The sequence below is a fragment of the Pezoporus flaviventris genome, unplaced genomic scaffold, assembly GCF_033815535.1.
Source record: "Pezoporus flaviventris isolate CSIRO_AGI_PZ_B2104156 unplaced genomic scaffold, CSIRO_AGI_Pfla_v1 ptg000213l, whole genome shotgun sequence".
In the NCBI taxonomy this organism is placed as follows: domain Eukaryota; kingdom Metazoa; phylum Chordata; class Aves; order Psittaciformes; family Psittacidae; genus Pezoporus; species Pezoporus flaviventris.
Genome location: NW_026892761.1, coordinates 1732302 through 1759679, shown reverse-complemented (window position 1 = coordinate 1759679; position 27378 = coordinate 1732302). Strand labels below are relative to the sequence as shown.

Genomic DNA, 27378 nt, shown 5'->3' with positions numbered 1-27378 from the left:
GGCAGAGCATCCTCCGGATGCATGGGGCTGGATGTGGTTGTGGAAGGGCTGCAGGAGGTGTGGGCATCCCTGGAAGTGGATGGGAGAGGGGGACGCTGTAGGATGATGGGTCGGGTTGGAGGGATTAACTGAATGTTTTGGGAATGGTGTGAGCAGGGAGCGGGGTGATGGAGGAGCTGTGCCCTGGTGCTCATGGAGGAGCTGCAGCAGCAATGGCAGTGCTGGGGTGGCCGAGCCTTAGAGGGGAGCAGCTGATGGAAAGGGTGCTTCAGGGTCCCCATCCCAAAGGTGCTGATGGCCCAAATGGGGGTCTCTGTGCCCCATTGGAGGGACGGAGGGGGGGGCATCACCAAGTGACAATCATGGGTCCTGCTTTCGGGTGAGCCCCAACCGCTGCCCAGGCTCCTTCCACTCACCTTGTCTGTGGGGCTGGGACCTGCAAGGGGTGAATCTTAGCTCCCCCAACCTCCTTCCTTGGGAATGGAGAGCCCCTGCCCGTGCTCCATCCTTTGCTTGTTCGTTTTCCATGGGCTTCCCTTTGCCTCTGTGCTGACACCATTGTACCACCTCGCTCCAGCCTGGAGGGAAGCATCCCTGGAGCGGGATGTGTCTGTCTCCAGACAAAACCAGGCTACCTCTGTCCTTGGGAAGCGGGCACGTTTCCTCTCACTAATGGGATGGAAATCCTCACTTTGAGTTTGGTTTGCCCCTGTGCAGAGCTGGGAAGGTGGCATTGGGGTGGGGAGAGCTTCGGAGCTTCTGCTTTAATCCACTGCAACCTCAACCCTCAGGTTCCTTCCCTGCTCTTCAGGCACTGGAGGCTCGGGATCATTTCCCTGCTCCATGGAGCTGTTCAGTTGTGATTAGCATCCTTCTCCAGGGGAGGTTGGCACAGCATGGAATCGGAGTCATGGAATGGTTTGGGTTGAAGGGACCTTAAAGCTCCTCCAGCTCCAACCCCTGCCACAGGCAGGGACCCCTTCCACTGGAGCAGCTTGCTCCAAGCCCCTGTGTCCAACCTGGCCTTGAACACTGCCAGGGATGGGGCAGCCACAGGGGATGATGTGTTTGGAGCCAGGGTTCTTCCCATGGGAGCCAGAGCTCCTGCTCCAGCCACAGCTTTGGAGCAGTGGGTGAGGAAGCTCCGTTGGTTGCTTTGCTGCTTGTGCCTCATCCGATCTGTTTGGGCAGTGATGCTGGGACTGATCCTGCCCCGCTGCGAAGGGAACAGGTTGGGAGCAGCAGGACCCGTGTGCTCAGGGCTGTGTTGGTCCTTGGCACAATGGGGACGTGGTGATGCTGTCCTGGGCTGTGCCAGAGCAGGGACGGCAGGAAGGGCCGGGGTGAGGGACCCGAGGAGGATGCTCGGGGTGCACATTGTGGCTGTTGGGTGTATGGGAAGGGGAGAATGGGCAGAGCCAAGGACCAGACATGGAGCTGGGCACTGCAACCTCCATGGAGGAGTGGAGGGAGCCGCTGGATCCCAAACCCATGCCCCACCATGGGGGGAAACCCCCTGGCAAAGCTCCCTTCCCTTGCCCTGGGTGTCCCAGGCTGCGGGTTTGGATGTTCACCCCAGTCCATCCCCACCACCTCCCGTCGGGCACAGCACAGGGCTCGATTCCCATTGACACTGATGGGCAGTGGGAATGGGGATCCCGGTGCAGATGCTGTCCCCATCACCTCGGAGCTGGGGATGCACCTCAGCCCCCTGTGGTCAAATGGGAGCTTTTAGGAGGAAGTGAAATCTTCAGGGTCTGTTTTTCCCCTTCAGAGGTGTTTTTCCCTATCACGCACAGAGGGATGCGTTCTCCCATCGCCGCCTTTGCATGGGACACCCTTTACCCTCCCGCTTGGCCTTGCAAGGCTCTGGAGTGATGCTGGGAATACCCATCCCATGGCATGAGAGCAGAGAGTGTGGGTTGTGCCCATTCGGGTGCTTCCAGTGAGGCAGCGACCATGGGGAGGACCTCACCTCAATCCAAAGGGACAAATGCATCCTTCCCCTTCCATCCCCTTGTCCATAGAGGTTTGCAGACCCTGAGTTCCAGGCCCCCCCCCATGTCCTCAGTGCTATGGGGTTAATACAGAGCCAACAAGGGTAGAGGGATGCTGGGGAGGGCGGCATGGTGGGACCCATGGGCTCGGTCACGGTAAGTAAATGGGGGGCAGAGACACCCCCCAGCACCCCCGGGTATGGGCAGCCCCATGGAGCTGGAGCTGCCCCATCCCGGAGCATCGCATCCAGGGGCATTGGGAGTGTTTGGGGAGCATTTTGTTCTTTTCTTTCCCTCCTGGAGCCACCCATCCCACGGCACAGCCGGATGTCTCTCGTCGGTGCCAGTTATTAGTGCATAAGTGTATTGGGGAAGGGGGGGGGGGGGGAGGAAAAAAAAAGGAAAAAAATAGAAAAAAAAATCCAATTTATCACTTGTAACCATATATATAAATATATAAATATATATATTAAAAAAAAGTGTTTATTTGCAAAAAGATGGAATTGTTTTAACAGTAAAAGTATCTTATACTAAACTCCCTGTTTGTGATGCTCTGTTTTTGGTAGCCATGGCCCCCTGCTCAGTGCTGTGCAGCCGCGCTCGGGCGCTGGGCTGGATGTATTGAACAGCTCCATCAATAAATGGGTATGGATTTTGTATCAGCAGCAGCCGCAGCAGTGTTATTGTGCAGGTCGTTGGAAGGGTGGGAGTGGGATCCGAGGGGTTTCGCTGTCCTCGGGGGGGGGGGGGCTGAGGGAATATCCCGGTGCATCCCAAAACGGGGATGGGGAGCTCGGTACCTGCGGCGTTTACTGTGCACGCAGCACCCAATCTCATGGCAATCCCCCCCACCCCAGTCTGTCCCTGATGCACCCCATGAGCACCCATGGGCATAAATCCCCCTTCTCTTCCTAAGGTCTGCTTTGGTTCCGGATCCAGGTAAGCCTGATCACTCATCCCATGGTTCCCATGGATGGTCTTGCTTCCCAGGTGTGATGGGGACCATGGACCCACTCGTGCTCGCAGCTTCCACCCATGGCCCGAAGCACCCACCTACACCCCACAGCACCCACTGTGCCCACAGCAGCTACCTGCACCCTACAGCACCCATCCATGCCCACAGCACCCGCATGCACCCTTCTGCACCCTATAGCACCCGTCTGCATCCTATGGCACCCAAACATGCTCACACCATCTACTTGCACCCTATAGCACCCATTTGCATCCTACAGCACCCGTCCATTCCCACAGCACCCATGTACACCCTACAGCCCTCATCTGCATCCTATGGCACCCAAACATGCCCACACCGTTTGTATCCTACAGCACCCACCCATATCCAAAGCACCCACTGACGCCCAAACCACCCCCCATCTGCACCCATTTGAGTCCTACAGCACCCATCTGCATCCTATGGCACCCAAACATGCCCGTATCGTCTACTTGCACCCTATAGCATCCATCTGCATCCTATGGCACCCAAAGGTGCCCATATCACCTACTTGCACCCTATAGCACCCATCTGCATCCTACAGCACTCGTCTGCATCCTATGGCACCCAAAGGTGCCCATATCACCTACTTGCACCCTATAGCACCCATCTGCATCCTATGGCACCCAGAAGTGCCTGCATCATCTACTTGCACCCTATAGCACCCATCTGCATCCTATGGCACCCAAAGGTGCCCATATCACCTACTTGCACCCTATAGCACCCATCTGCATCCTACAGCACTTGTCTGCATCCTATGGCACCCAAAGGTGCCCATATCACCTACTTGCACCCTATAGCACCCATCTGCATCCTATGGCACCCAGAAGTGCCTGCATCATCTACTTGCACCCTATAGCACCCATCTGCATCCTATGGCACCCAAAGGTGCCCATATCACCTACTTGCACCCTATAGCACCCATCTGCATCCTACAGCACCCATCTGCATCCTATGGCACCCAGAGGTGCTCACATCATCTACTTGCACCCTATAGCGCCCATCTGCATCCTACAGCACCCATCTGCATCCTATGGCACCCAAACATGCCCGTATCGTCTACTTGCACCCTGTAGCATTCATCTGCATCCTATGGCACCCAAAGGTGCCCATATCACCTACTTGCGCCCTATAGCACCCATCTGCATCCTACAGCACTCGTCTGCATCCTATGGCACCCAAAGGTGCCCATATCACCTACTTGCACCCTATAGCATCCATCTGCATCCTATGGCACCCAGAGGTGCCCATATCACCTACTTGCACCCTATAGCATCCATCTGCATCCTATGGCACCCAGAGGTGCCCATATCACCTACTTGCACCCTATAGCACCCATCTGCACCCCACAGCACCCATCCATGCCCATAACACCCCATAACACCCCTCTCCCGCCCCAACCCCATCCCCGCACTACAAATCCCGCACATCCCCGCGGCAGCTCCGCCTCCGTCCGCCCCGAGCCCGCCCATCCCCGCAGCGCCATGGCCGCGGCCCCGGTGGCCGAAGGGGCTCCAGCGGAGCCGCACGATAGGTAAGGACCCCAACACCGGACCCGTTGCAACCCTTCGGGAACGGGATCGCGATCGCAACGCCCCGGAGCCGCCGTTTCGGCGGCTCCGGGGCGTTGCGATCGCGATCCCGTTCCCCCCCTCCCCGATGCCACTTCCGCGTATGGGGCCTCCCCATCCCATCGCTGCTTCCTATTCCCGCACCAAACCCTCTTCTCCTTCATCCCCCCCCCCCCTTAATCCCGAGGTGCTGTTGGAGGAGCTGAAACGGCGTGTTTTCCACCCAAAACCATGTGTCTATGGTGTGTGTGTGGGGGGGAACCGGGAGCTGTGTCGGAGGCGTTTGGCACCATGGGGCAACTGAGCATCCCCTTGGGGCTAATGGTTGTGGAGTCGTAGGCACGTCACTCCATCCCATGGCTTATGCTCTTCCATCCCATGGCTTATGCTCTTCCATCCCATGGCTTATGCTCTTCCATCCCATTGCTGTGTTTCTCCATCCCATGGCTATGTTCTTCCATCCCATTGCTGTGTTTCTCCATCCCATTGCTGTGTTTCTCCATCCCATGGCTGTGTTTCTGCATCCCATGGCTATGTTTTTCCATCCCATTGCTGTGTTTCTCCATCCCATGGCTGTGTTTCTCCATCCCCTGGCTATATTCTTCCATCCCATCGCAGTGTTTCTCCATCCCATGGCTGTGTGCTTCCATCCCTTGGATGAGTTTCTATCCCAAAGCTTGGCTTCTCCATCCCACAACGTGGTTTCTCCATCCCTTGGGCACGGTCCCCATGCTGTGGATGGGTTTCTTCATCCCATGGCTATGTTCCTGCATCTCATGGCTGTGTTGCTGCATCCCACAGATCAGTTACTTCATCCCATGGCTGTGTTCCCCTATCCCATGGCTGTGTTCCCCTATCCCATGGCTGTGTTCCTCTATCCCGTGACTGTGTTTCTCCATCCCTTGGGTGGGTTCTTCCATCCCATGACTGCATTCCTCCATCCCATTCCTGTGTTTCCCCATCCCTTGGATGGGTTCCTCCATCCCACAGCTCAGTTTCCCCATCCCATGGCTGTGTCCCTTCATCCCTTGGGCAAGTTCCTCCATCCCAACACCTAGGGCTTCCTGGAGCCTTTCCTTATGCACATCATCCTCTCTGGCCTGGCTTGCTCACAGGGTGCTGGGATCCATCCCTGTCTCACCCAGATCCCTGCACGGAGGGTTCCTGGTTTGGTGCCACCAGCAATATATGGCTTATAGGGACCAAAATGATCCTTAAATCCCAAGGAAAGCCCAGTGAGCAGCTTCCCATCACCTTTAGGATAAGGGGACCCAGCCTTTGTGCTGGCTTTCCTATTTCTCCCAGTTTTAAGCCCAGTTCCTGGAGGCTGCAAATAGAAAGGACGGATTTGTGCTTAAAAATCATCTAGAAGGAAAAAAACATCCAAAACCCGGGAATTTTGGCCTGTGCAGGAGCTCAGAGATGTGAAAGGGAATTGGGAAGCAGGGATTTACAGAGGAGCTCATGCCAGGAGGGGGGGCTCGCTCGCTGCTGGGGTTTGGAGCCAGTGCAGGAGATTCCCATCCCTGTCTGGGATGTCGGGTGAGCGCTGGGAATGCTGCTCCCATCACTTGGAGCCTTGGAACAAAGGCAGGAAAAAGGGCTCCGGGGAGCGTGCGATAAGGAACAACAATGCTCCCGGCCTCCAGGCTCCTTGTCCCTTGTCTTTCGCTTCTTCCGTGAGAAGGAATGGGAATGGCTTCCCAAGGGAATTGCGTTCTTGGACTTCTGAAGGAGCTTTCCCAGGGGAAGGGGGAGCCCGCGTGAAAGCACGGATGGGAAAAGGTTCCTTTGGTCATCGCTCGCTTCGCTGCTCCCATCCTCATCCCGCTGCTCCTGCAGCCCCTGCTGAGGGACCAGCCCCTTGTCCCTGGGTGCTGCTCTCCTCTGGGGTCCTGCCGGAGCAGGAAGGGGCTGGTGCCCCCCCGTGTTCAGCAGGGGTTTGCTGAGGACAGCGGGATGCAGCACGTATTCCCGGCCTCTGGAACACGAGGAAGAGGAGGAAAGGGTTTTCTCCCCGTTTTAACCCCATCCGCAGGCGTTCACCTCTGCTGGATGCTGACAGTGGGGAGCATCCTCCCCATACCCGCTCACGCTGGGTGCGCTGGGGCTGAGCTCTCACCTCACTGTGCCAGGGCTCGTTTGGGGACCACAGGACCTTGTCCTGTGTGTTTTGGGGCGTCCTCCACCACCTCCTCTTTGTCCCGGGATCCAAGCGCTCCGTGGTGGCGGCTGCTGTGCCTCAGGAGCCTCTGCCACGGTGCCAGAGCATCCCAGCCTGGTTTGGGTTGGAAGGGACCTTAAAGCTCCTCCAGTTCCATCCAGGGACCCCTTCCACTGGAGCAGCTTGCTCCAAGCCCCTGTGTCCAACCTGGCCTTGAGCACTGCCAGGGATGGGGCAGCCACAGCTTCTCTGGGCACCCTGTGCCAGCGCCTCAGCACCCTCACAGGGAAGAGCTTCTGCCTCAGAGCTCCTCTCCATCTCCCCTCGGGCAGGTTAAAGCCATTCCCCTTGGCCTGTCCCTATGGGGTCTCCATCCCCACCCTGCCTGTGCCCAGCTCTGGGTGCTGCTGGCACTGGGTACTGGGCTCCCTGCCCTGCCTGGCACAGGGAGAGGACGCAGGGGGGAGCTCAGCACCCAGCAGGACGTTATTCTTAGCCCGGGAGTGTTGAGTTTCACCCACTTGTTTATCCCAGGGACGAGGGGACGTGTGGGGCAGCTCTTCCCTTGGGAGCTGAGCTCCGGTGGGGGGGTGCCCCACATAGATCTCCCTCTGCTGGGATCTATGGGAGTGGGATAAACCCTGCTCCAAACCCCACCCCAGCAGCACCCTGAGCCTCATTGGGCTCCATAGGCTGGATGTGGGGTGCTGGTGGGAGGCCCCCCCTCCATCCCCACCCCTCACTGTCCCCCCCTTCAGCCTCCTCCTCCTCCTCCCTGTTCCCCATAGCCACGCACTCACCGGCCGGGGGGGGGGGGGGGGGCAGCGCTGTCCCCACAGAGCCCCCCACATCCAAAGGGAGCTGCGCGAGCCCGATCCCGGGATGCAGAGGCGCAATGGGGGGGGATTGGTGTTTATTGCCCTGTGCAAAGGGCGGCGAGGGGAGGTGTCAGCTCACCCCCCCACACCCCCCCCCGCTTTGTCTTTAATCAAGCCAGTGCTATTAATATCAGGTAATGAACGTAATCTGGGGTTAAGCCATCCTCTAATGCGCGCTGGCCGCTGCACAGCCACAGCAGCGACGCTCCCCCCGCAGCCTCCTGCCTCCTCCATCTCCCATCCCTGACCCCCCCCGGAGCTGCTGGCACTGGGGGGGGGGGGTCTGTGCCTGTCCCCGTGCCTTGGGGACCCTCCTGTGCATGGCTCCGTGTGCTGAGGGTCACCAGGGACCCCCCGTTGTCCCCTGGCACCGGTAGCAGCAGGAGGTTGGGGGCCGGGGGTGACCCCCTTAAGCCCTGCTGGGGACATGAGCAGCCCCCCCGCCTTCTCCAGTGTCCGCATTTCGGGGTGCTGGGCCCTCGGCACGGACGGTGGGTGAGTTCCTGCCTTGGTTTTTGGGGGGGGTTCTGGTGTGTTTCACCCCTTTGCCGTCAGTCCCTGCGTGCTGGAGCCAACCCCATGTCCTGGTCCTGCTTCCCTGCAGGCAGCAGCCGAGGGAAGGATCAGCTTCCCATGGGACATGGGGTGAAGGCGGTCTGGTGCAGGGGCTCTGTGGGGCATTTGGAGGGGTGGGTGCGTGGTTGGTGCTTATGGGGTGCAGGGATGAGGATGGGCTCTGCTGTTTGCTTCCAAGCTCACGTCTGGGGCTTTGCCGTTTTCCCTATGGGATCTGTTGGGACCTGCTGCTTTTCCCCTTCACCCGGCATGGATCTGGGGTGCTCGGGGTTGGAGGGCGGTGGGATGCAGGGAGATGTAGCATGGAGGGCACAGGGATGGGAGCGCAGTGGGAAAGGGGAGAGCGGTGCCTCTCTCACCCCAGTAAATCCACGCTTGGGTTGAGTGGGAGCAAAACGCGTCCCTCAGACCCCACCACTGAGCATCCCATGGGATCAGGCTTCCTCCTGGCACCCTCCAGCAGGTACAGGGAGGGCAAAGGGTCCAGGGTAAGGGGCTGGCAGCCAGGAAGGCTTCACGGGAGAGGGGTTACAAAGCCTAGGAAGATGCTTCCTTCACATGCACCTTGCTGGGGGTGCTGCTGGTACCCAGGGGTGTGCTCTGCTTGGGGAGGGTCTGCATGGGGCAGGGAGCATCCTTTGGGTAAAGCAACAGCATTGACTGCCTATGTACACAGAGAGGCCCTTCCTTGGGGGGCTCTACTTGCAGGCAGGGGGCATTGCATGGGTTTTGTGGCTGATAAAGCAATAGGAAGGGGCCAAGCGGGATGGTTGGGATGAGCCGTTCCTTGGGAGGGGAGGAGAGGCCCTTCCTGGCAAAGGCAGGCTTGGGAAGCATCTGCCATGCTTCCAGTGTAACATTAGGAGAAAGTGACCTTTGCAGCCCCACAGGCTCCCCACGGCCCGGCTTGTCTGCCATAGATCATGGGCAGGGCTGGTTGGGGGGGTAGAGTATCCATGTCTTGTATAGGGAGGGATGGTGCGGACAGGGACCTGTGGTGGAAGTCCTGAAGTGTTTGGGTAAGGGGCAGAGCCTGGGAGCCATTGGAATGGGGAAGAGGGGAGACTGGGATGAGCTCTGAGGCAGAAGCTCTTCCTGTGAGGGTGCTGAGGCGCTGGCACAGGGTGCCCAGAGAAGCTGTGGCTGCCCCATCCCTGGCAGTGTTCAAGGCCAGGTTGGACACAGGGGCTTGGAGCAAGCTGCTCCAGTGGAAGGGGTCCCTGCCCATGGCAGGGGTTGGGGCTGGAGGAGCTTTAAGGTCCCTTCAACCCATCCCATTCCATGAGGAACGCAGAGGAGCAAACCCAGACCGGGTGTTCCAGTCTCCCACCAGCAGCGCAGAGGCACCGTTCGCTGTCCCCATCACTGGGCTGACATCAGCCGCCGGTGCAGGCAGGCGTCGTTTTGGCTCGATGGAAGCAGAGGTGGCACAAACACAGTTGTTTACCAGGAAATAAACCGTCTCCTCTCACCCGTGTCCCTGCCCCTCTCCTGGGAACGCGCCTGCTCCAGAGCCTGGGGCTGCTCAGCTGGATTTCCTCTGGGAATGCTGCCGGGCTCCATGAGACAGGCGAGCGCTGCGGGATGCTCCGCGCTCCGGAGTAAGCACTGCCAGGGATGGGGCAGCCACAGCTTCTCTGGGCACCCTGTGCCAGCGCCTCAGCACCCTCACAGGGAAGAGCTTCTGCCTAAGAGCTCCTCTCCATCTCCCCTGGGGCAGGTTAAAGCCATTCCCCTTGGCCTGTCCCTACATCCCTTGTCCCAAGCCCCTCTCCAGGTTTCCTGCAGCCCCTTCAGGCACTGGAGCTGCTCTAAGCTCTCCCCTTCAGGAGCCTTCTCTTGTACAGGCTGACCCAGCCCAGCTCCAGAGCAGAGCTGCTCCAGCCCTTGCAGCAGCTCCTTGCCCTCTGGGCTGGCTCAAGCAGGTCCGTGTCCCTCTGAAGTGGTGGTTGGGGTGCCCAGGGCAGGGGCAGGAGCTCAGCAAATCCCAGTGAATCCCTGTGTCCATGCCGGGGATGCGCTGGTTTGGGAGATGGGCATCTCGTGGCGGTGGGATCCTGCTTGGTCAGAGCAGTAGATATCATGATGTATATCAGGACATACATCTTGGTCAGAGGTATCCCATCCCGGGATCCCATCCTGTACAGATGGCTGCTCCCAAATCTTCCGTTTTATCTGAAATCACCCTAAAAAAGGCTGGGGGGAGGGAAGGGAATTAACCTCCATTCCAAACAGGCTTAAACCCAACCCCGAAGCTGCAAAGCCCTGCGCTTTAAGCCCTGTTAAGAGCAAAAAGCCCCACAGAGCTGTACCAACCCGTGCCGGGTTTGGTGCCCATGCTCTGACCTTGCATCGGTTTCACTTCCAGCCCTGTCGTGGATGGGCAGAGGAGCTGTGTGAGCAAGGAGAGAGCCCTTTGGCCCTTCTCATAGGGAGGAGACAGCCCTTGGTGAGCAGGGGAGGAGCAGGAGGTGGTGTAAATAACACCCCCCCTCCATGCCCCTGCTTATCTCCTGGCCACCTCCCCGCTGCTGCTGTCCCATTGCCAGGCTGGAACGGGCTCCGCAGGGTGCTCTGTGCCTCTCCCTTCATGGGGCTGTGGTGGGAGGGGAGATAAGAGGGAGGCATTCCGGGCTCTGCAAGCACAGCAAAGCGGCTGTGAGGGGCTCAGCACCCCTTAGGTTCAGGTCTAAAGTAGGGGGGGAATTAGAGGTTTTGGTGGGGATGGAGTGCGCCGAGTGGGGAGCGCTTGTGGGGTGAGGGTGGGTGAGCTGGAGCTTGGGTGTTTGGCTTCCAGCCCCCAGGAGGGACCCTTAGTGCGTCAGGGCAGGTGATTGCCCCCTGTAACAGCACCCGTCCGTGCTTTAGAGAGCTCACTGGTGTGTTCATCTGACATTGATGGTCCCCGAGCAGCAGGGCTGCAGGAGGGGATGCTGGGGAGGGACTCTTCATTAGGGACTGCAGTGACAGGACAAGGGGTAACGGGTTCAAACTGAAACAGGGGAAGTTTAGATTGGATCTAAGGAGGAAATTCTTTCCTGTGAGGGTGCTGAGGCACTGGAATGGGTTGCCCAGGGAGGTTGTGAATGCTCCATCCCTGGCAGTGTTCAAGGCCAGGTTGGACAGAGCCTTGGGTGCCATGGTTTAGTGTGAGGTGTCCCTGCCCATGGCAGGGGGTTGGAACTGGATGATCTTAAGGTCCTTTCCAACCCGAATTGTTCCATGATTCTAAGTGATGCCTGTGTTGAGCCTTTTCCAGGCTCAGCCTGGTCCTGTGTGACAATTCCATGTTTGCCATGGGATCGCGGCGGGGCTGCGCTTGCTTCTCCCCCTTTCCCATCGCATCCCTCACCCATGCAGCCTGCGGTCCCATAAAGACCCCGCAAGCCCCTTCCCCACCACTGGTAACCGAGCTCCTTCCTCTCTCCATCCCCAGCAACAGCAGCGCCGAGTCCCTGGACCGGCTGTACCCACCCGTGGGCTCCACGAAGCCCCCCCGGAAGAGGACCACGAGCCAGTGCAAGTCGGAGCCCCCGCTGCTGCGGACCAGCAAGAGGACCATCTACACAGCGGGGCGGCCGCCCTGGTACAACGAGCACGGCACGCAGTCCAAAGAGGCCTTCGTCATAGGTAGGCAGAGGCAGCGGGAGGGGATTCCTGCCCCACAACCAGGTTTGGCTCCTGATTCCAGGCCGGGGGTTGCAAGGAGGGTGCCCGTGGTCAGTGCGGCGTTGAGGGTGAGCCGTGGGGTTGAGCTTGCGGGTGGTGGTGATGGGTTACAGCAGGCACTGGGCACGCCACGCTCTGTGCTGGTTGTTCCCTCTGCTCTTGTTGTTGGGGTTGTTACGAGCTCCCCGGGCTGGTTCTGGTGCCCGCTGTCCCTTCGTTACACAGCCCTCCACTGAAAGGGTTCCCATCGCTGTGCCCACGGCCTGCAGTTACAGCCTGTGCCGCTCGGCATCTTCAGGGGTGGTCTCTGGTTTGATGCTGCCCCTCTTTGGGTGTTCCCCCAGCCCAGCGCAGCAGGGCAGGACCAGGGCTTTAGCCCCTGCTTGGGGTCGGTGCCTTCATCCCCTTTCCCCTGGCAGGCCTGGGAGGAGGCAGCGCCTCGGGGAAGACCACGGTGGCCACCATGATCATTGAGGCTCTCGATGTCCCTTGGGTGGTTCTGCTGTCCATGGACTCCTTCTACAAGGTGAGGCTGCCCTTGTCCACCCAGGCTGATCCTGATGGGAAACACAGTGTGGGTTGAGCATCAGCCTCGTGTTTTCCCCTTCAGCTGGTTCCTGGGACACGGGGAGAGGTCGCTGGGGTGGTGGTGGGAAGGGAAGGCTGCTGGTGGGGATGGCCCCGTGCGCTGACCTCTGCTCTATGGGCAGGTCTTGACCAAGCAGCAGCAGGAGCAGGCAGCCAGCAATGACTTCAACTTCGACCACCCCGACGCCTTCGACTTCGACCTCATCATCGCCACCCTGAAGAAGCTGAAGCAAGGCAAGAGCGTGAAGATCCCCATCTACGACTTCACCACCCACAGCCGGAAGAAGGAATGGGTACGGGATGCCGAGGGGCTGGGACAAGGGGGGGTGATAACCGAACCCCCCACGGCCTCAGCCCTGGATTTTGTGGGTGCATTTTGGGGATGAGCTGTCACGGATGTCTCTGACCGCGTGTTCTGTGCCTGACTGCATCCCTTTGGCTCCGCAGAAAACCCTGTACGGTGCCAACGTGATTATCTTTGAGGGCATCATGGCGTTTGCAGACAAGGAGCTCCTGAAGGTGAGGAAGGGCTTGGAGCTGCTTCTGGGGAAGCCCAAGTGCTGCAGCCCAGTACAAAGAGTCCCAAGTGTGAGACCTTGGTCTCAGCCATTCATTCCCAGCTACTAGGAGCAAGCAGGGACCTGCTCCCTGGCAGTGGTTGTGCATACATAAGGAACCCACCTCCATGCTGGGTGCGTGCACAGCCAGAGGCAAAGCTGCCGTCCTGCTGCACGAAGCCTGGTGTTCCTTTCCGGGGCTTTCCTGGGAATCCTGTGGATACCCGAGCAGTGCTGCAGGAGCAGGGAGCAGGGCACCCTTGGCTCAGCTCATCCAGGAGGTTTCCTCCTTTCCAAGCTGTTTGGGTTGCACTTTCCTGGAGCAAGGATGACCTCCAGTGGACAGCTGGGAAAATCAGTTCCTAAGAGCATCCCTGCTCTTGTCTCATGACTGGGGGCAGTGGCATGAGCTGTGCTTGGCTCCCTGGGTTATGAGTGTTATTCCCTTGTCTCCGCCTTGCTCTTTAATAGCATCCAGAGGGTCGGAGCTGCTTGGATGCGGCGATGGGGTTTGGGGGAGGACAGGGGTCAGGCGCTGCAGAAGCAAAGGTTCCCAAGGCGAATCGGAGCTGAGCTCTGTTAGAGCTGCTCATGGGGCTCAGAGCTCAGGTTGTGGCTGGGGGAGAAAGAAGCTCTCTTTGGGTTACCCATCGAGCATGGTGGTGATGGTGGTGGTGGTGGTGGTGGTGGTGGTGGTTGTGGTGATGGTGGTGATGGTGGTGATGGTGGTGGTGATGGTGGTGGTGGTGATGGTGGTGGTGGTGGTTGTGGTGATGGTGGTGGTGGTGATGGTGGTGGTGGTGGTGGTGATGGTGGTGGTGATGGTGGTGGTGGTGATGGTGGTGGTGGTGGTGGTGGTGGTTGTGATGGTGGTGGTGGTGGTTGTGGTGATGGTGGTGATGGTGGTGGTGGTGATGGTGGTGGTGATGGTGGTGATGGTGGTGGTGGTGATGGTGATGGTGGTGGTGGTGATGGTGGTGGTGGTGGTGGTGGTGCTGATGGTGGTGGTGGTGGTTGTGGTGATGGTGGTGGTGGTGATGGTGGTGGTGATGGTGGTGATGGTGGTGGTGATGGTGATGGTGGTGATGGTGGTGGTGGTGGTGGTGGTGCTGATGGTGGTGATGGTGGTGGTGGTGGTGGTGGTGATGGTGGTGATGGTGGTGGTGGTGGTGGTGGTGCTGATGGTGGTGATGGTGGTGGTGGTGGTGGTGGTGATGGTGGTGATGGTGGTGGTGGTGGTGGTGGTGGTGGTGATGGTGGTGATGGTGGTGGTGATGGTGATGGTGGTGGTGGTGGTGCTGATGGTGGTGGTGGTGGTGATGGTGGTGGTGGTGATGGTGGTGGTGTGGTTCGTTTCATTCCCCTTTCAGCTCCTGGACCTGAAGATCTTCGTGGACACGGACTCCGACATCCGCCTGGTGCGGCGCCTGCGCAGGGACATCAGCGAGCGCGGCCGCGACATCGAGGGCGTCATCAAGCAGTACAACAAGTTTGTGAAGCCCGCCTTCGACCAGTACATCCAGCCCACCATGCGCCTGGCCGACATCGTCGTCCCGCGAGGTACCGCGTCCCTGTGCCCGCAGCGCCGCTGCGCCAAAGGGAAGGCCCCTCCAGGCTTCAGGAAGAGATCCCCTAAATACGTATTTAGTAATCTTATTGTTATTTTATTCATTATTAGTATTTTTTCTTTTATTATTTTTATTTCTTTTTTAATTTATTGCTCAATCGAAGCAGGAATGTCTCCTGCTTTTCCAGGGAAGGCGTCTTTGGGGAAGCAGGGTAAGGAGAGGGTCTCAACACAGAGTGGGACTTCTTAGAATCCCAGCCTGGTTTGGGTTGGAAGGGACCTTAAAGCTCCTCCAGTTCCAACCTGGCCTTGAGCACTGCCAGGGATGGGGCAGCCAGGGCTTCTCTGGGCACCCTGTGCCAGCGCCTCAGCACCCTCACAGGGAAGAATTAGATCCTAATATCTAAACCTGTGGAAGAAACCTGTTCCAGGCACTGCTGGCTCCGTGTCCTGACCGTGTCTCTTTTGCTTTTGGTTCACCCCAGGCAGTGGAAACACGGTGGCGATCGACCTGATTGTGCAGCACGTCCACAGCCAGCTGGAGGAGGTAAGATCTGCCTGGTCCTGTGGTGCTCACAGTGGTGCCGCTGCAGGAGGCAGTGCTCTGGGTGCCATGGTCATGCTTTGGCTTCCTCCTGTGCTCCGGATGTGTGAGCACGGTGCTGTCCCCATGCACTCCTCCCAGCCCTGCTCCCTGTGTTTCAGGGGAGGAGGCTGCCTTCTCCCTGTGCTCGGGTTAGTGCAGGGCTCCTCTGGGCCAGCACCAGATTCCTGCCCTCCTTTGGAAGCAGGTCATCTGGGGACAAACCAGCCGTCCTCCAGTGGTGGGAGTGATGTGATGTACCTGCACAGGGAGTGATGTACCTGCACAGGGAGTGATGTACCTGCACAGGAAGTGATGTACCTGCACAGGGAGTGATGTACCTGCACAGGGAGTGATGTACCTGCACAGGGAGTGATGTACCTGCACAGGAAGTGATGTACCTGCGCAGGGAGTGAGGTACCTGCATAGGGAGTGATGTACCTGCACAGGAAGTGATGTACCTGCACAGGGAGTGATGTACCTGCACAGGGAGTGATGTACCTGCACAGGAAGTGATGTACCTGCGCAGGGAGTGAGGTACCTGCATAGGGAGTGATGTACCTGCACAGGGAGTGATGTACCTGCGCAGGGAGTGAGGTACCTGCGCAGGGAGTGAGGTACCTGCATATGGAGTGATGTACCTGTACAGAGTAGTGATGTACCTGCATAGGGAGTGATGTACCTGCATAGGAAGTGATGTACCTGCACAGGGAGTGATGTACCTGCACAGGGAGTGATGTACCTGTACAGAGTAGTGATGTACCTGCACAGGGAGTGATGTACCTGCACAGGGAGTGAGGTACCTGTACAGAGTAGTGATGTACCTGCATAGGAAGTGAGGTACCTGCATAGGAAGTGATGTACCTGCACAGGGAGTGATGTACCTGCACAGGGAGTGAGGTACCTGCGCAGGGAGTGAGGTACCTGCACAGGGAGTGATGTACCTGCACAGGGAGTGAGGTACCTGCACAGGGAGTGATGTACCTGCATAGGGAGTGAGGTACCTGCATAGGAAGTGAGGTACCTGCATAGGAAGTGATGTACCTGCACAGGGAGTGATGTACCTGCACAGGGAGTGAGATACCTGCATAGGAAGTGATATGCCTCCCTGCCTGCAGCCGTCCCAGAGCCAGCATCACCCCAAACCCTGCAGTACTTCAGTCTCTGGCTTTTCCTCTTCACCCCCTTGCAGACACTGCTGCAGTCTTGCCAGTCAAGAGCCCACTTTCCCACTTCTGCGTGGGTACAGCCCATGGGTTTCAAACCCCAAAGTCCCATCATGTTTGACACGCAAGCCCTGCTCCACGCACATGCTCCATCACTGGCTTTAAGAAGTCATCTTCTGGGGGTCCTGGGCCACTCCTGACCAGTGGTTTGAGCCTGGGGCCATTGATCACTGCTGTTGTTTGATCAATGGTGTTGCTGTTCCCTGAGCAGCAACACCTGCCCCATGTCTGTAGCTTGGATGTTTCAGTGGTGGAGGTGCTCAGAGCGATGGAGGGAGCACGACCTGGAGTCGGAAGCACCTGGAAGTAGTAAAGGGCCTGATTCCTGCAGGGCTTTCTGAGCCCCCAGGCAGCAGGAGCCACTTGGATGGGAGCTGGCAATGGCAGCATCGTGCTTCCCAAGGCCTCAGGGTTAGGCAAAGGCATCTTGGCAGGACCCCATCCCGGAGCATCCCACGCTCCATAGGGCTGCGGTTGGGACCTTCCGGCTGCCCGGAGTTACAGCACTGAGATCTGGCAGGTTGGGAAGCTGGCTTTGAAAGTCTAGGTCATGGGAGCAGGGAGCAGAGCCCCACTGTTGTCACTAGCACCGGGATGAGGAGGGCACAGGCCAGGAGATGGGCAATGGATGTTTCACCCATCCTCTGGCTGGACACCGCAGCCAGCAAGCGCAGCAGCTCCTCGCCAGGGTGCTGCTGTGAGGGGTTGGCTCGGGGGGGCTTTCATTTACCTGGGGAGGGGAAGAAGGGGAAAAGGCTACCTGGGAATGCAGGAAAATATTCCTATTTCTCCTTTTCTTTTGTCTTGAATCGCCCCTGGTGTTGACAATGCTTAATACCGGTTGCATTGTGTCTTTGTGTTGCTGCCGCAGCGTGAACTCAGTGTCAGGTAAGAGCCCCTAACTCTGTCCTGTCTGTGCAGCCAGAGGCATTTCCAATGCCAGGCACTGCTTGGCCTAACCCTGACCTGCAGTCGAGACCGAAGCTGCCTTGTCCTTGTCTTTGGGACCAGCAGGGACAGGGATGTCCCATAGGGATGTATTCATCCTGCAAGGGTTGAGCCTTGAAGGTGGGGCAGGACCAGGTTTGTGAGCTGGGGACCCCCAAGAGGGGAGGTTTGCATCCTGGGATTCTCTTCTATTTCCACCATCAGAGCCATCCTCCATCCCTGATGGTTAACCACCATTAACCATCAGTTAATAGATTAACCAACGTGGCTCGAGGGTGGCAGGAGCCCTGGATCCCTGCTGCGTGCAGAGATGCTCAGCTCCAAGCCTGACTCCCAGCTTCAGCATGGAGAGAGGTACCCGCTTCCCTGCAGTGCCCAAAGGCCACGCAGCAACTGCCTGGGGACCACGAGGGCTCTTGGGCCCTGATCCAGCAGGATTCCTAATTTGGCAGTGTCTGTGGATGGATGCTATAAAGTACACGCTGACTGACTCAGCCTCTTCAGTGCGGGGATCCAGATGGGGCTCCAGCTCTCTTGCTTCCAGGTGTTTCTGTAGGGAGCAGAGGGGATGCATTACTGCAAATGGGTTTCCATTTAGATTCCATCGCTGCACGGAGACACTCGAGTAACCCTAAAATTCACATGGGCCATACAAGAAGCTTTTAAAATACCTGAGATGAGCAGGAAAGGGCTTGACTTATTCCTGCTGCAGCCTGGGTGCTTTGTTTTACTGCTGCTGGCTTGTCTGACCCCAGCACGGGGCCTGACGTTTACATACAGACAGTGAGAGCCTTCCTGAGTGTCTGCAGGTCCAGGTGGGAAGGTGCTCTTCGGGATGGAGAGGAGGCTGGTGCTTTAAAAAGGGCAGGGGTAACATGAAGAGGGTAGATGGATGTGTGTGTGTATGTATATATGTGTATATATATGTATATATGTATGTATATATGTATACATACTTGTGTTATATATATACACATATATGAAATTCCTTTCTCTCCAGTGATTCTCCTCTCTAATCGAAGTGCACTCAGTACAGGTAACTTTTTGGTGCACCTTAAATCAGGTATATGATAACATAGAATCACAGAACAGTTCGGGTTGGAAAGGACCTTAAGATCATCCAGTTCCAACCCCCCTGCCATGGGCAGGGACCCCTCACACTAAACCATGGCACCCAAGGCTCTGTCCAACCTGGCCTTGAACACTGCCAGGGATGGAGCATTCACAACCTCCCTGGGCAACCCATTCCAGTGCCTCAGCACCCTCACAGGAAAGAATTTCCTCCTTAGATCCAATCTAAACTTCCCCTGTTTCAGTTTGAACCCGTTACCCCTTGTCCTGTCACTGCAGTCCCTAATGAAGAGTCCCTCCCCAGCATCCCTATAGGCCCCCTTCAGATACTGGAAGCTGCTCTGAGGTCTCCACGCAGCTTCTCTTCTCCAGGCTGAACAGCCCCAACTTCCTCAGCCTGTCATACCGAATAAGTACTGGTAGTGTCAGGATAACAAGTTTGGAACGGGAGCTCTGACCTGCACAAGTAACTCTGGGGTAAGCACGGCCACAGTTTTATATCCTAAAGCTCAGGGTTTTATTTGTGCCTATGCCGTGAAGTCTGGGAGGAAAATCCCTGCAAAACCCAGTCTGTTTTCACTCCTGGAGTCCTTGTGCTGTGCTTCCCCATCAGCTCCTCTGCGCTCCCGACAGGAGCGAGGTGGATGGAGACGCGCTGAAGCGAGATGCGCTTGGCAAACACGGGCCTTTCATCTCGAGCAGTTCCCTGTGCTCTTGTCCTGGATGGCTTCATCTAAATGTCAGAGTTGTTGTTCCGATGTCACCTCCTTTTGGTGGCCCTGGGGACGCAGTGAGGCCTTTGCAGCTGGTGGAATAAAACCTGGATGCTTGGGTCTGCTCCCAGTCCCAGGTGCTTCTCTGGTCCTTGCGCTCCTGGCTGCCTCTCCTGACCCGGAGCGTGGCTGGGACAGGCAGGGAGCTCCTCTCCCTCCTTCCCAGCTGATCAAACGGGTGAATTCCAAGCAGTTTAATGGTGCCATTTAAAGACCTGTTCTCCTCCTGTAATCATTGCCTGCTGAGGAGCATCCTTGCCCTCCTCGGTATTCCCCCAGAGCACAGGTCAGACCTGGGTGTCCTGGCAGCTGGGATATTGTTTCCCAGCTTCCCACATGTTTAACCATGTCATTACGTGCAGGCCCTCCCTCCCCATCCATGCCCAGGTGAGTATTTCTCCTGGAGCAGCCCTGCCACCGGGACACAGCGCTCCCAGCCTGGTCCCATCCCTCCTGCACTATTACAGCAGCCAGCCCAGCTCCCGGGGCCGGAGCTGGCTTCAGCCCATTCCCCTCTCCCATCACTATCCCCCCCCCACCTCCCAAGCTCTGGATCAGCTTGGCGTGCCCTTTGCCGGTTGTGTCTTTAAATACCAACCCGTGGCACAGTTTAATAGCCCTTGTTTGAAATGTCAGCCCTGAAAGCCAGCCGCTGTGCCTGTTTGAAATGCCTTGACTGCATTAGCTCCTTTGTCGCTGGATGCCTCTTGTCTGCTTCCTGCTTGACAGCGTGCTCAACAAAGAGCCGAGGATGTTCCCTGAAGCCTTCCTAAGAGATGGGCTCCCCTTTCTCTCCTCTCTTTCTTTCTTTTTTCTGGCTTTTTTTACCTTCAAAGCTTTTGTTCTGGTGGGAGGGGGGGGGAGAAGCATCAGTTTCCGAAGTGGAACGTGTTCTTGATGTGCTCGGAGCTGCCCGCCTCAACTTTCCATTGTGGTCCTGGGGTGGGGACAGGAAGCATCACTCTCAAACCAGGCTGTCTGCAGGTCCTGGTGGCAGCGACCTGCTCCCTCCATCCCTGCCAGCGCGGCTGGATGCGGGGTATCACCGCAGGGAGCGCGGTTATAGAGGGGTGACTGAGCTCTTCTCTCTGCCTCCATCATCTCCAAGGGATGGTGATGCCGGGGCAGGCACTCAGGGAAGGGAGGTTTTCCTTCCCTGGTCAGAGCTGGGTTTCTCCGTGTTCCCAGTGCTCTCGGCATTCCAGGGCTGGAGCAGATCCCCTCTCCAGGACGGGGGTACCCACATGTGTTCGCATGGATGCGGGGCAGGTTGGAGGAAGGGATTGCAGCACTTCCCTCTGGGCTTTGAGAGCTGCAGCCGGGGCTGCAGGGATGGGCCAACGTCCCTGCCATGACTCCGGGGTGGTGAGAGCGGATGGAGCCAGGATTGGAGCCATGGAGAGCAGCCCTGACCCGACTTGGTCACCCAGGGAGGAGCGCTGGGGTCTGTGGGGTGATGAGGAAGGTCCAGGAGCCATAGATCAGTCGGGGCTTCTTTCCCCCCTCTGACTAATGACGGTGCTCTCTCCTTTGTTTCATGTCACGTTTGTCCCTCTCCCTTTAAACTCTCGTTGTCTCCTGTCTTGTGTCCCTGACCATCCCTCCCACCTGGGGACCAGAGGAAGCTGCGCTGGGATATGTGAGGAGACAAACGCTAACAGACAGCAGTGGTTTTGGTTGTGCCACTAACACCAGGGCTGGGGACAGGGGCTGGGAACCGCGGCACTAACCCGGGCGGGTGGCTCACGGGGTCCTGCTTTGCTGGGGCTGTGCGGAACAAACCGGGGTGGAGGGACTGGAGAGAGCATCTTTATCCCAACCCCAACGGTGGGACCGGCTGCTGTTCCCGGTGGGGATGCCCACAGCGCTAAGTGCTTCCCTGCTGTTGGGGTTGCACCCAGCACCAGTGCCTGCATGGGTGTTGTAGGAAGGGGTGGGTGACAAAACACTGGCAGCGTTCCCCATGGGGCTGTTGGTAGCTTGGGATGCAGGAGGGGTGTTCCCAGGCACCCAGGGTTGGTACCAGAGCAGGGAGCCCTCACTGGCATCAGCAGCAAGGCGCAGGAGCCGGGGCACACCGTGTCTCGACCACCGAGACCCCGCAGGAGAGGGGCTGTGATGTGGTGGGATGCCGTGACGTGGACCTGGCAGTGATGGAGGGATGCCCATGGGAAGCTCAGGGCTGTGATGGGTAGGAGGCAGCCCTATGGGGGGCTCCTCTAGTTTGGGCAACAGCGCATTGTCACCTTGGCAAACCCATCAGGGCCATGAGTGTGTGGCTCTGTGTTGGGGGGGTCAATCTCTGCCCCCCCCCAGAAGCAGGCAGCCCCATGCAGGCTCCATCCTCTACCAAAGACAGGGCTCAGATGCTCACCTGCTGCATGGTTCTGCATCCCTTGCGGGGGGGGGTCAGGCAGGGCTGTGCCCCAGCATCCATCCCCAGGCCAGGTCTGGCAGAGGGAAGGCAGGGAGCTGCCGGCAGCACATCCCTGGTGCAGGAGCATCCCTGAGGGCACCGAACCCGGCTTTGGGGACAGACAGGGAGCTCGCTCCAGCAGCAGCAGGGCCAGGGCCTTGAGGGCTGCTTGTCCCAAAGAGGCAATGGGGTTTGCAGGCAGCACAGTCCCAACACGATTGCCATGCCATGAGTGAGCTGTCACGGCTCTCGGGAGCGTTCCCTGCATCGAGGCTCTCTGATGCCACGCAGGAGCTGGCAAAAGCAAGGAGCCCCGAAGCACCCGCAGGCCTTGGGAATGTCTCGTTTGGTGCTGGTTGCCCAAGACCGGGAGATGGCTACGTGGATGGAGGCCTCAAGTCACCCAGCCCTGCCCTCCTCCATTCCTGCCAGTCATCTTCTCTGTCTTCCTCCCCGCTTGTGTGCCTCTGTGTGTGTGATTAACCCAGGTTTCTGCTTGGTTTGAGCCTCAATCACCCGGTGCTTCCGTCTGTTTGCTCCCTTCTCCTCCCAGCATCTCCCCGACCGGGATGCAGCACGTGTGTGATCTGATGTGTGGCTTTCGGACCCCAGCCCTCCTCCCAGACACAGTTGCTCGTCCACCCTGCCCAGCCCTGTAGAAGCCAAATAGATGTGACCTTCATCCCATGGCACCGCTCTCAAAGAGCGAGGTGGCTAATGGGGCTCTTGTTCCCTTGATCCAGGAATAGCTCCACTATTGCTTCTGTGGGGATGAGTCACACAGAGCCAGCCCTGGCTGGCCCTGACGGCTTGAAGCTGTTCCCAATGTGGCATCAATTCTGTCCCTGAACGGACCAGGCGCTCTCTGCAGTGGTCTCATTCCTGGCTCCGTGGCCAGCGCCGTGAGCCCGGCTCCTGCCCTGTTCGTGGTGCACATACAACCACAGCAGCCCCTCCTCACCCCATCAGCTCAGGACCCACCAGGGAGCGGGAGAAGGGTTTGATTTTACCTTCCCCTTTCTTCCCAATGGATGCCCAGCGGGAAGGGCAGGTCCTTGGTGCACGGGGTCCCTGTGGCTCCACCGACCACCATTCCCGGGAGCAGGTCCCTTTGCCATTGCAGGGCTGGACGGCCTCGGTGTGCGTTTGCAATGGGAGGATGGCTCCGGCCGTGCGCTCTGCCCCAGCCTTGCCCGGGCACCTCCTCATCCTGTGTTTGCTTTCCAGGGCCGCCCTGGCCTCTGCCCATCAGTGCCACCCCCTTCCTCAGACCCTCAGCGTGCTGAAGAGCACCCCTCAGGTGAGGGGCATGCACACCATCATCAGGTAAAGCCCCCGCCGCCGTGGCTGCCCCGGGCTGGGATGGGGCTGGTGCTTTGGACTCCCACATCCACCCTGGGGACGTGGGACAGGGCAGCGGTGGAGGAGCTGTGCTGAGAGCGCTCCGTGGCCTTGGCAACAGCTTTCCTACCACTGCGATGCGCATGGGTCCCATGCAAACAAGGCTCTGGGCAGGGGTTGACCTCGTCCACACATCCCTGGCTCCGGTCTGCAGCTCACGGTGCCTTTCCCTCCCCTCTAGAAACAAGGAGACCAGCAGGGACGAGTTCATCTTCTACTCCAAGCGCCTGATGCGGCTGCTGATTGAGCACGCGCTCTCCTTGCTCCCGTTCCAGGTGGGTTCAGGGCTGTGGCTGGGAGGCACCAGGCGCTGTGATTCCTCTCCCATTCCTGACCTGTAACTGCCGGGGAGCTGGGGTTGTCCTGGTGCTTCTCCTCCAGCCTTACCCCATGTACCAGCCTTTTCCTCGCGGAGTGGAATAAGGCTCCCCTTGGCCACGGCTCCGGGTGCCTCCTCCGAGAGCCACATCAGCCCGTGGTAACACTTCTCACCTGGCTTTTGTAGAGCTGCACAGTCCAGACCCCTCAAGGACAGGACTACGAAGGGAGGACGTACAGTGGGAAGCAAGTAAGTGGGAGCAGAAAGTACTGCTGGGACCAAAAAGCCCTATCTCAGACCACTGGAACTCGATCTTTAAGGTCCCTTCCAACCCAAACCGCTCTGTGATTTATGATTATAGCCCATGGGGTTGCATCAAAAGCAAGGGCAGCCTGGGGCTTCCATCAGGCCTGGGTTAGGTGTTTGCTCTCCTGCCTATGGTTGGTGGCCAAGGTGCCGTCAGCAGCATCCCTGTGCCGCTGTTGCCTTCGCACTGAGGGAAGCGGGACTGACACAGCCCCCTTGGAAAGGCTGTGCTTTGGGGTTGCCCATGAGACACCCACACCCCCCCCCCCCCCCAGTGCCATATGGGTGCTGTGCAGCTCCCAGCCCATCCCTGTGCACTGCAGATCACCGGGGTGTCCATCCTGCGCGCGGGGGAGACCATGGAGCCGGCGCTGCGCGCGGTGTGCAAGGACGTGCGCATCGGGACCATCCTCATCCAGACCAACTGCAACACGGGCGAGCCGGAGGTAGGGCCTTGGGGTGCCATGGGTGGTGCTGTGCGTGCCGGGGGTGACTCAGGGCTCTGCTGATGGAGCTGGTGCGGGGAGGGGGTCCAAGGGCGTGCGCCAGCGCCTGGCTCCAAGCTGGGGTCTGAGAGATGGAGATGCAGGAAGGAGGCTTCACCCCTGCAAGAGGAGGGCTTCGGGTTTGTTCCGTCCGCCTGCAGGCTCTAAGCTGCTCCTTTCCCCCCGCCCTTGCCCAGCTCCATTACCTGAGGCTGCCCAAGGACATCAGTGAGGACCACGTCATCCTGATGGACTGCACGGTGTCCACCGGCGCAGCGGCTATGATGGCAGTGCGGGTGCTGCTGGTATGGAGAACACCGGGAACGTGGCGTGGAGAGGGGGGGGTTGTTCCCAAGTAACGTGCAGAGCATTTAGATTGGATCTGAGGAGGAAATTCTTTCCTGTGAGGGTGGTGAGGCACTGGAATGGGTTGCCCAGGGAGGTTGTGAATGCTCCATCCCTGGCAGTGCTCAAGGCCAGGTTGGACAGAGCCTTGGGTGCCATGGTTTAGTGTGAGGTGTCCCTGCCCATGGCAGGGGGTTGGAACTGGATGATCTTCAGGTCCTTTCCAACCTGAGCTATTCTATGGATCTATGATTCTAACATCAGGCACGGCCATGGTGAGGGGCTTTGGGGTGAAACTGCCTCCTCCATGGGAAGGGTGGTGTGATGGGGGACAGCGCAAGCTGGGGTGACTGTAACCATGTGCTGACCAAGTCACCCCATCCTTGTGCCGTCGCTGATGGGATTTAGTTGGTTCTGTGATCAGTAACCCCAGCTGGCCACAGAGGGGAGCAGAAGATGTGGCTCCAGGAAGGCCATTGGGTGCTTGGAATGCTGCTCGCTGGAGGAGTGGGCCATGAAGTTCCACAGATACCCCAACGCGTCTCTGCCTTTATGTAGGATCACGATGTCCCAGAAGACAAGATCTTCCTCCTCTCCCTGCTGATGGCAGAGATGGGTGTCCACTCAGTCGCCTATGCTTTCCCCCGGGTGAAGATCATCACCACTGCTGTGGACAAGAAGGTGAATGACCTATTCCGGATAATCCCTGGCATCGGTGAGTATCTGGGCAGGAATGACCTGGTTTGGAGGGGGGGTTTGGTGCTTCTGGCCCGCTCACCAGAGGAAGTGAAGCCCTGGTTGTCAGCAGCACCTTAAGTGTGGTCTTATTGGACTCGGGTACCCACTGCCTCTCCTGGCTCCTGCTGCCACGTGGGTGCTGGAATCGATGCAGCCATAGCCTTGTTGGCAGAGGGAGCTGCTCCCCGTGGTCCTCCGCCAGCCCCACATGGAGAAGCCGAGCTGGGCCATGGGGAGCAGCCCTGTGCCCACCCCATCCCCTAAGCTGCCACCTCCAAACCAAGCTCCGCGTTCTTGTGCCCTCACCTCCGCTGTGCCAGGAAACCCCTGCCGACGGGAGCTCACGCGGCCTCCGGGATGCTCCGGTTCTGCTGCTGCTCGAGCTGATGGATAAACCTGCTCCTGTTCCCTGCACTGTGACCGCATCTCCCTTCCTCCCCACAGGCAACTTCGGTGACCGGTACTTCGGCACGGATGCTCCTCCGGACTGGAGCGACGATGAAGATGCTCTCAGCACTTAGCTGGCCGGGCAGCTTCAGCACCGCACCTTAACCCCTTCAGCCCCCTCCTCACCGAGCAGAGATATTTTTTTGCAGCTCTTACATTGGAGATGTAGGGCCTATTTTTTCAGAGAACACAGATCCTGGTTTGTGCCCCAGCGTAGAGCGGAGGTAATTTATTTTAATTTAAATACTTGCCCATAGATAACTTATTGCAGAGGTTTTATAAAGGAAAAGAATAAATTTTTCTCTCTGGTTTCTCTTGTATGGAGCTGCTCCTCGTCACTTCCATCCGGGATCCGCAGCCCCCAGCTCCTGGTTGCTTCTCCTCAGGGAGCACTGAGGCTCTTACACCCCAGCGAGAGCCTGTCTATGGGATGCGCTGGCTCTGCCTGCTGCTCCCGAGGCAGGGAGGGAGCCTCCACCTCATGGGAGCTGATGGGAGCAGAGAGCTCCCCGCTACCCCTCTTCAAGGGCAGGGTAACCCCCCTCAAAAGCCCCCTCTCCCATTCCCCAGCTCCCTCCTCTCACTGCCGTACACCAAGGAGGCAATACCGTGCCCTAGGTCCAAGAGACGAGCTGGTACCAGCTCACCGCGGCTGCAAGGAAGCTGAAGTTCAGCTCAGATCACATCACTCACTAGCTTAAGCAGCACCCAGTCCCTGCTCCGGTTCAGCAGCCGAAGTGCATCACATCTCACCCCAGCAGCAGCTTGCTCATCCCGAACCAGAGCTGCTCAATACACGGTGGGCAGCAGGAGCATCTCCTGGTGGTCTCCAGGAAGCTGTAAGCAGGCTTAAGGAGGCTTTGACACCAATGCAGCATCCCTGTGCCAAGAGGAGCATCGGGGTGGCTCCGGAGGGGTTTGATCCGTCAGGAGGAAGGGGGATGTTCTCCTTGCCCACATGCAGTGACCCGGGGGTACCTCGGTGTGGGCTCAGGTGCGGTGAGCCCACAATAGAGACATCCTCAAGGACCCGGCTCCATGCGGGCACCCGGAGCCAGCACAGCCACAGCGGCAGCACCGGGTACGGGGGGAGCAGCCATGGGATGAGGGCAGCAGCACCGGGCACGTGGAGGAGCCCAGGGCCGGGGGCTCCTTTCTACACCGTGCTCAAGCCACCATCGTCCTCCATGCACCAAGGCCCAGCAGACCCTGCTTGAGCAGCGCCGGCAGCATCCTTGAGGGACACAAGGCCTCGTGTGGGTCTTGAGCCCTGTGGAGATCCCACAACGCTTCCTTGGAGGGAGAGGGGGGGGGAAGCAACATCCTCCATCCCAATCCACGCACCCAGACCCCTTCGAACACCGTGGATGCAGCCCCTCGTAGCAGCCCTCCATTTGTCCTCAGCAGATCTGCATCTTTCCCCAGCAGATCCCCATTTATCTCTGAAGTTCTGCACTTTTCCTTCAGCACACCTTTTTCCTCAGTAGATCCATGTATTCCCTCACCAGATCCACGTTTTCCCTTCGCAGATCCACCTTTTCCTTCAGCACACCTTTTTCCTCAGTAGATCCATGTATTCCCTCACCAGATCCACGTTTTCCCTTCGCAGATCCACCTTTTCCTTCAGCACATCCACACTTTCCCTTAGCACATCCACGTTTCATCCAGGTTTGGCCACCACGCAGCCATGCTCTGCCTCAGCAAACCCAACCCCTATGGCCGGCTGCTCCCACCTCTCAACGCGGCACCTTCCCCTCCCCTC

General features: G+C 58.4%; 1 protein-coding gene and 1 long non-coding RNA gene across 4 annotated transcripts; one reads left to right on the top strand and one right to left on the bottom strand.

Moving 5' to 3' along the window:
- Positions 1–4436: 4436 nt before the first annotated feature.
- On the top strand, positions 4437–25704 carry UCKL1 (uridine-cytidine kinase 1 like 1). 3 transcript variants are annotated; one of them, XM_061442101.1, is made up of 15 exons: positions 4437–4522; positions 11614–11807; positions 12266–12372; positions 12557–12727; positions 12882–12953; positions 14362–14551; positions 15044–15105; positions 20779–20798; positions 22803–22901; positions 23158–23251; positions 23482–23544; positions 23925–24047; positions 24284–24391; positions 24990–25146; positions 25614–25704. In XM_061442101.1, exons 1-15 carry the CDS (start codon positions 4473–4475, stop codon positions 25688–25690), a joined length of 1587 nt encoding a protein of 528 aa, XP_061298085.1. In that variant the 5' UTR covers positions 4437–4472; the 3' UTR covers positions 25691–25704. The 3 variants fall into 3 exon arrangements, with proteins under 3 accessions (XP_061298085.1, XP_061298083.1, XP_061298084.1); XM_061442099.1 differs by lacking the exon at positions 4437–4522 and adding an exon at positions 7749–8096; XM_061442100.1 differs by lacking the exons at positions 4437–4522; positions 20779–20798 and adding exons at positions 7749–8096; positions 17239–17255.
- Positions 15901–16351, bottom strand: LOC133262683 (uncharacterized). Its single transcript, XR_009741374.1, has 3 exons — positions 16226–16351; positions 16006–16145; positions 15901–15944 (listed from the first exon to the last, which is right to left on the bottom strand). It is a non-coding gene; the product is annotated as an uncharacterized LOC133262683 (long non-coding RNA).
- Positions 25705–27378: the final 1674 nt, after the last annotated feature.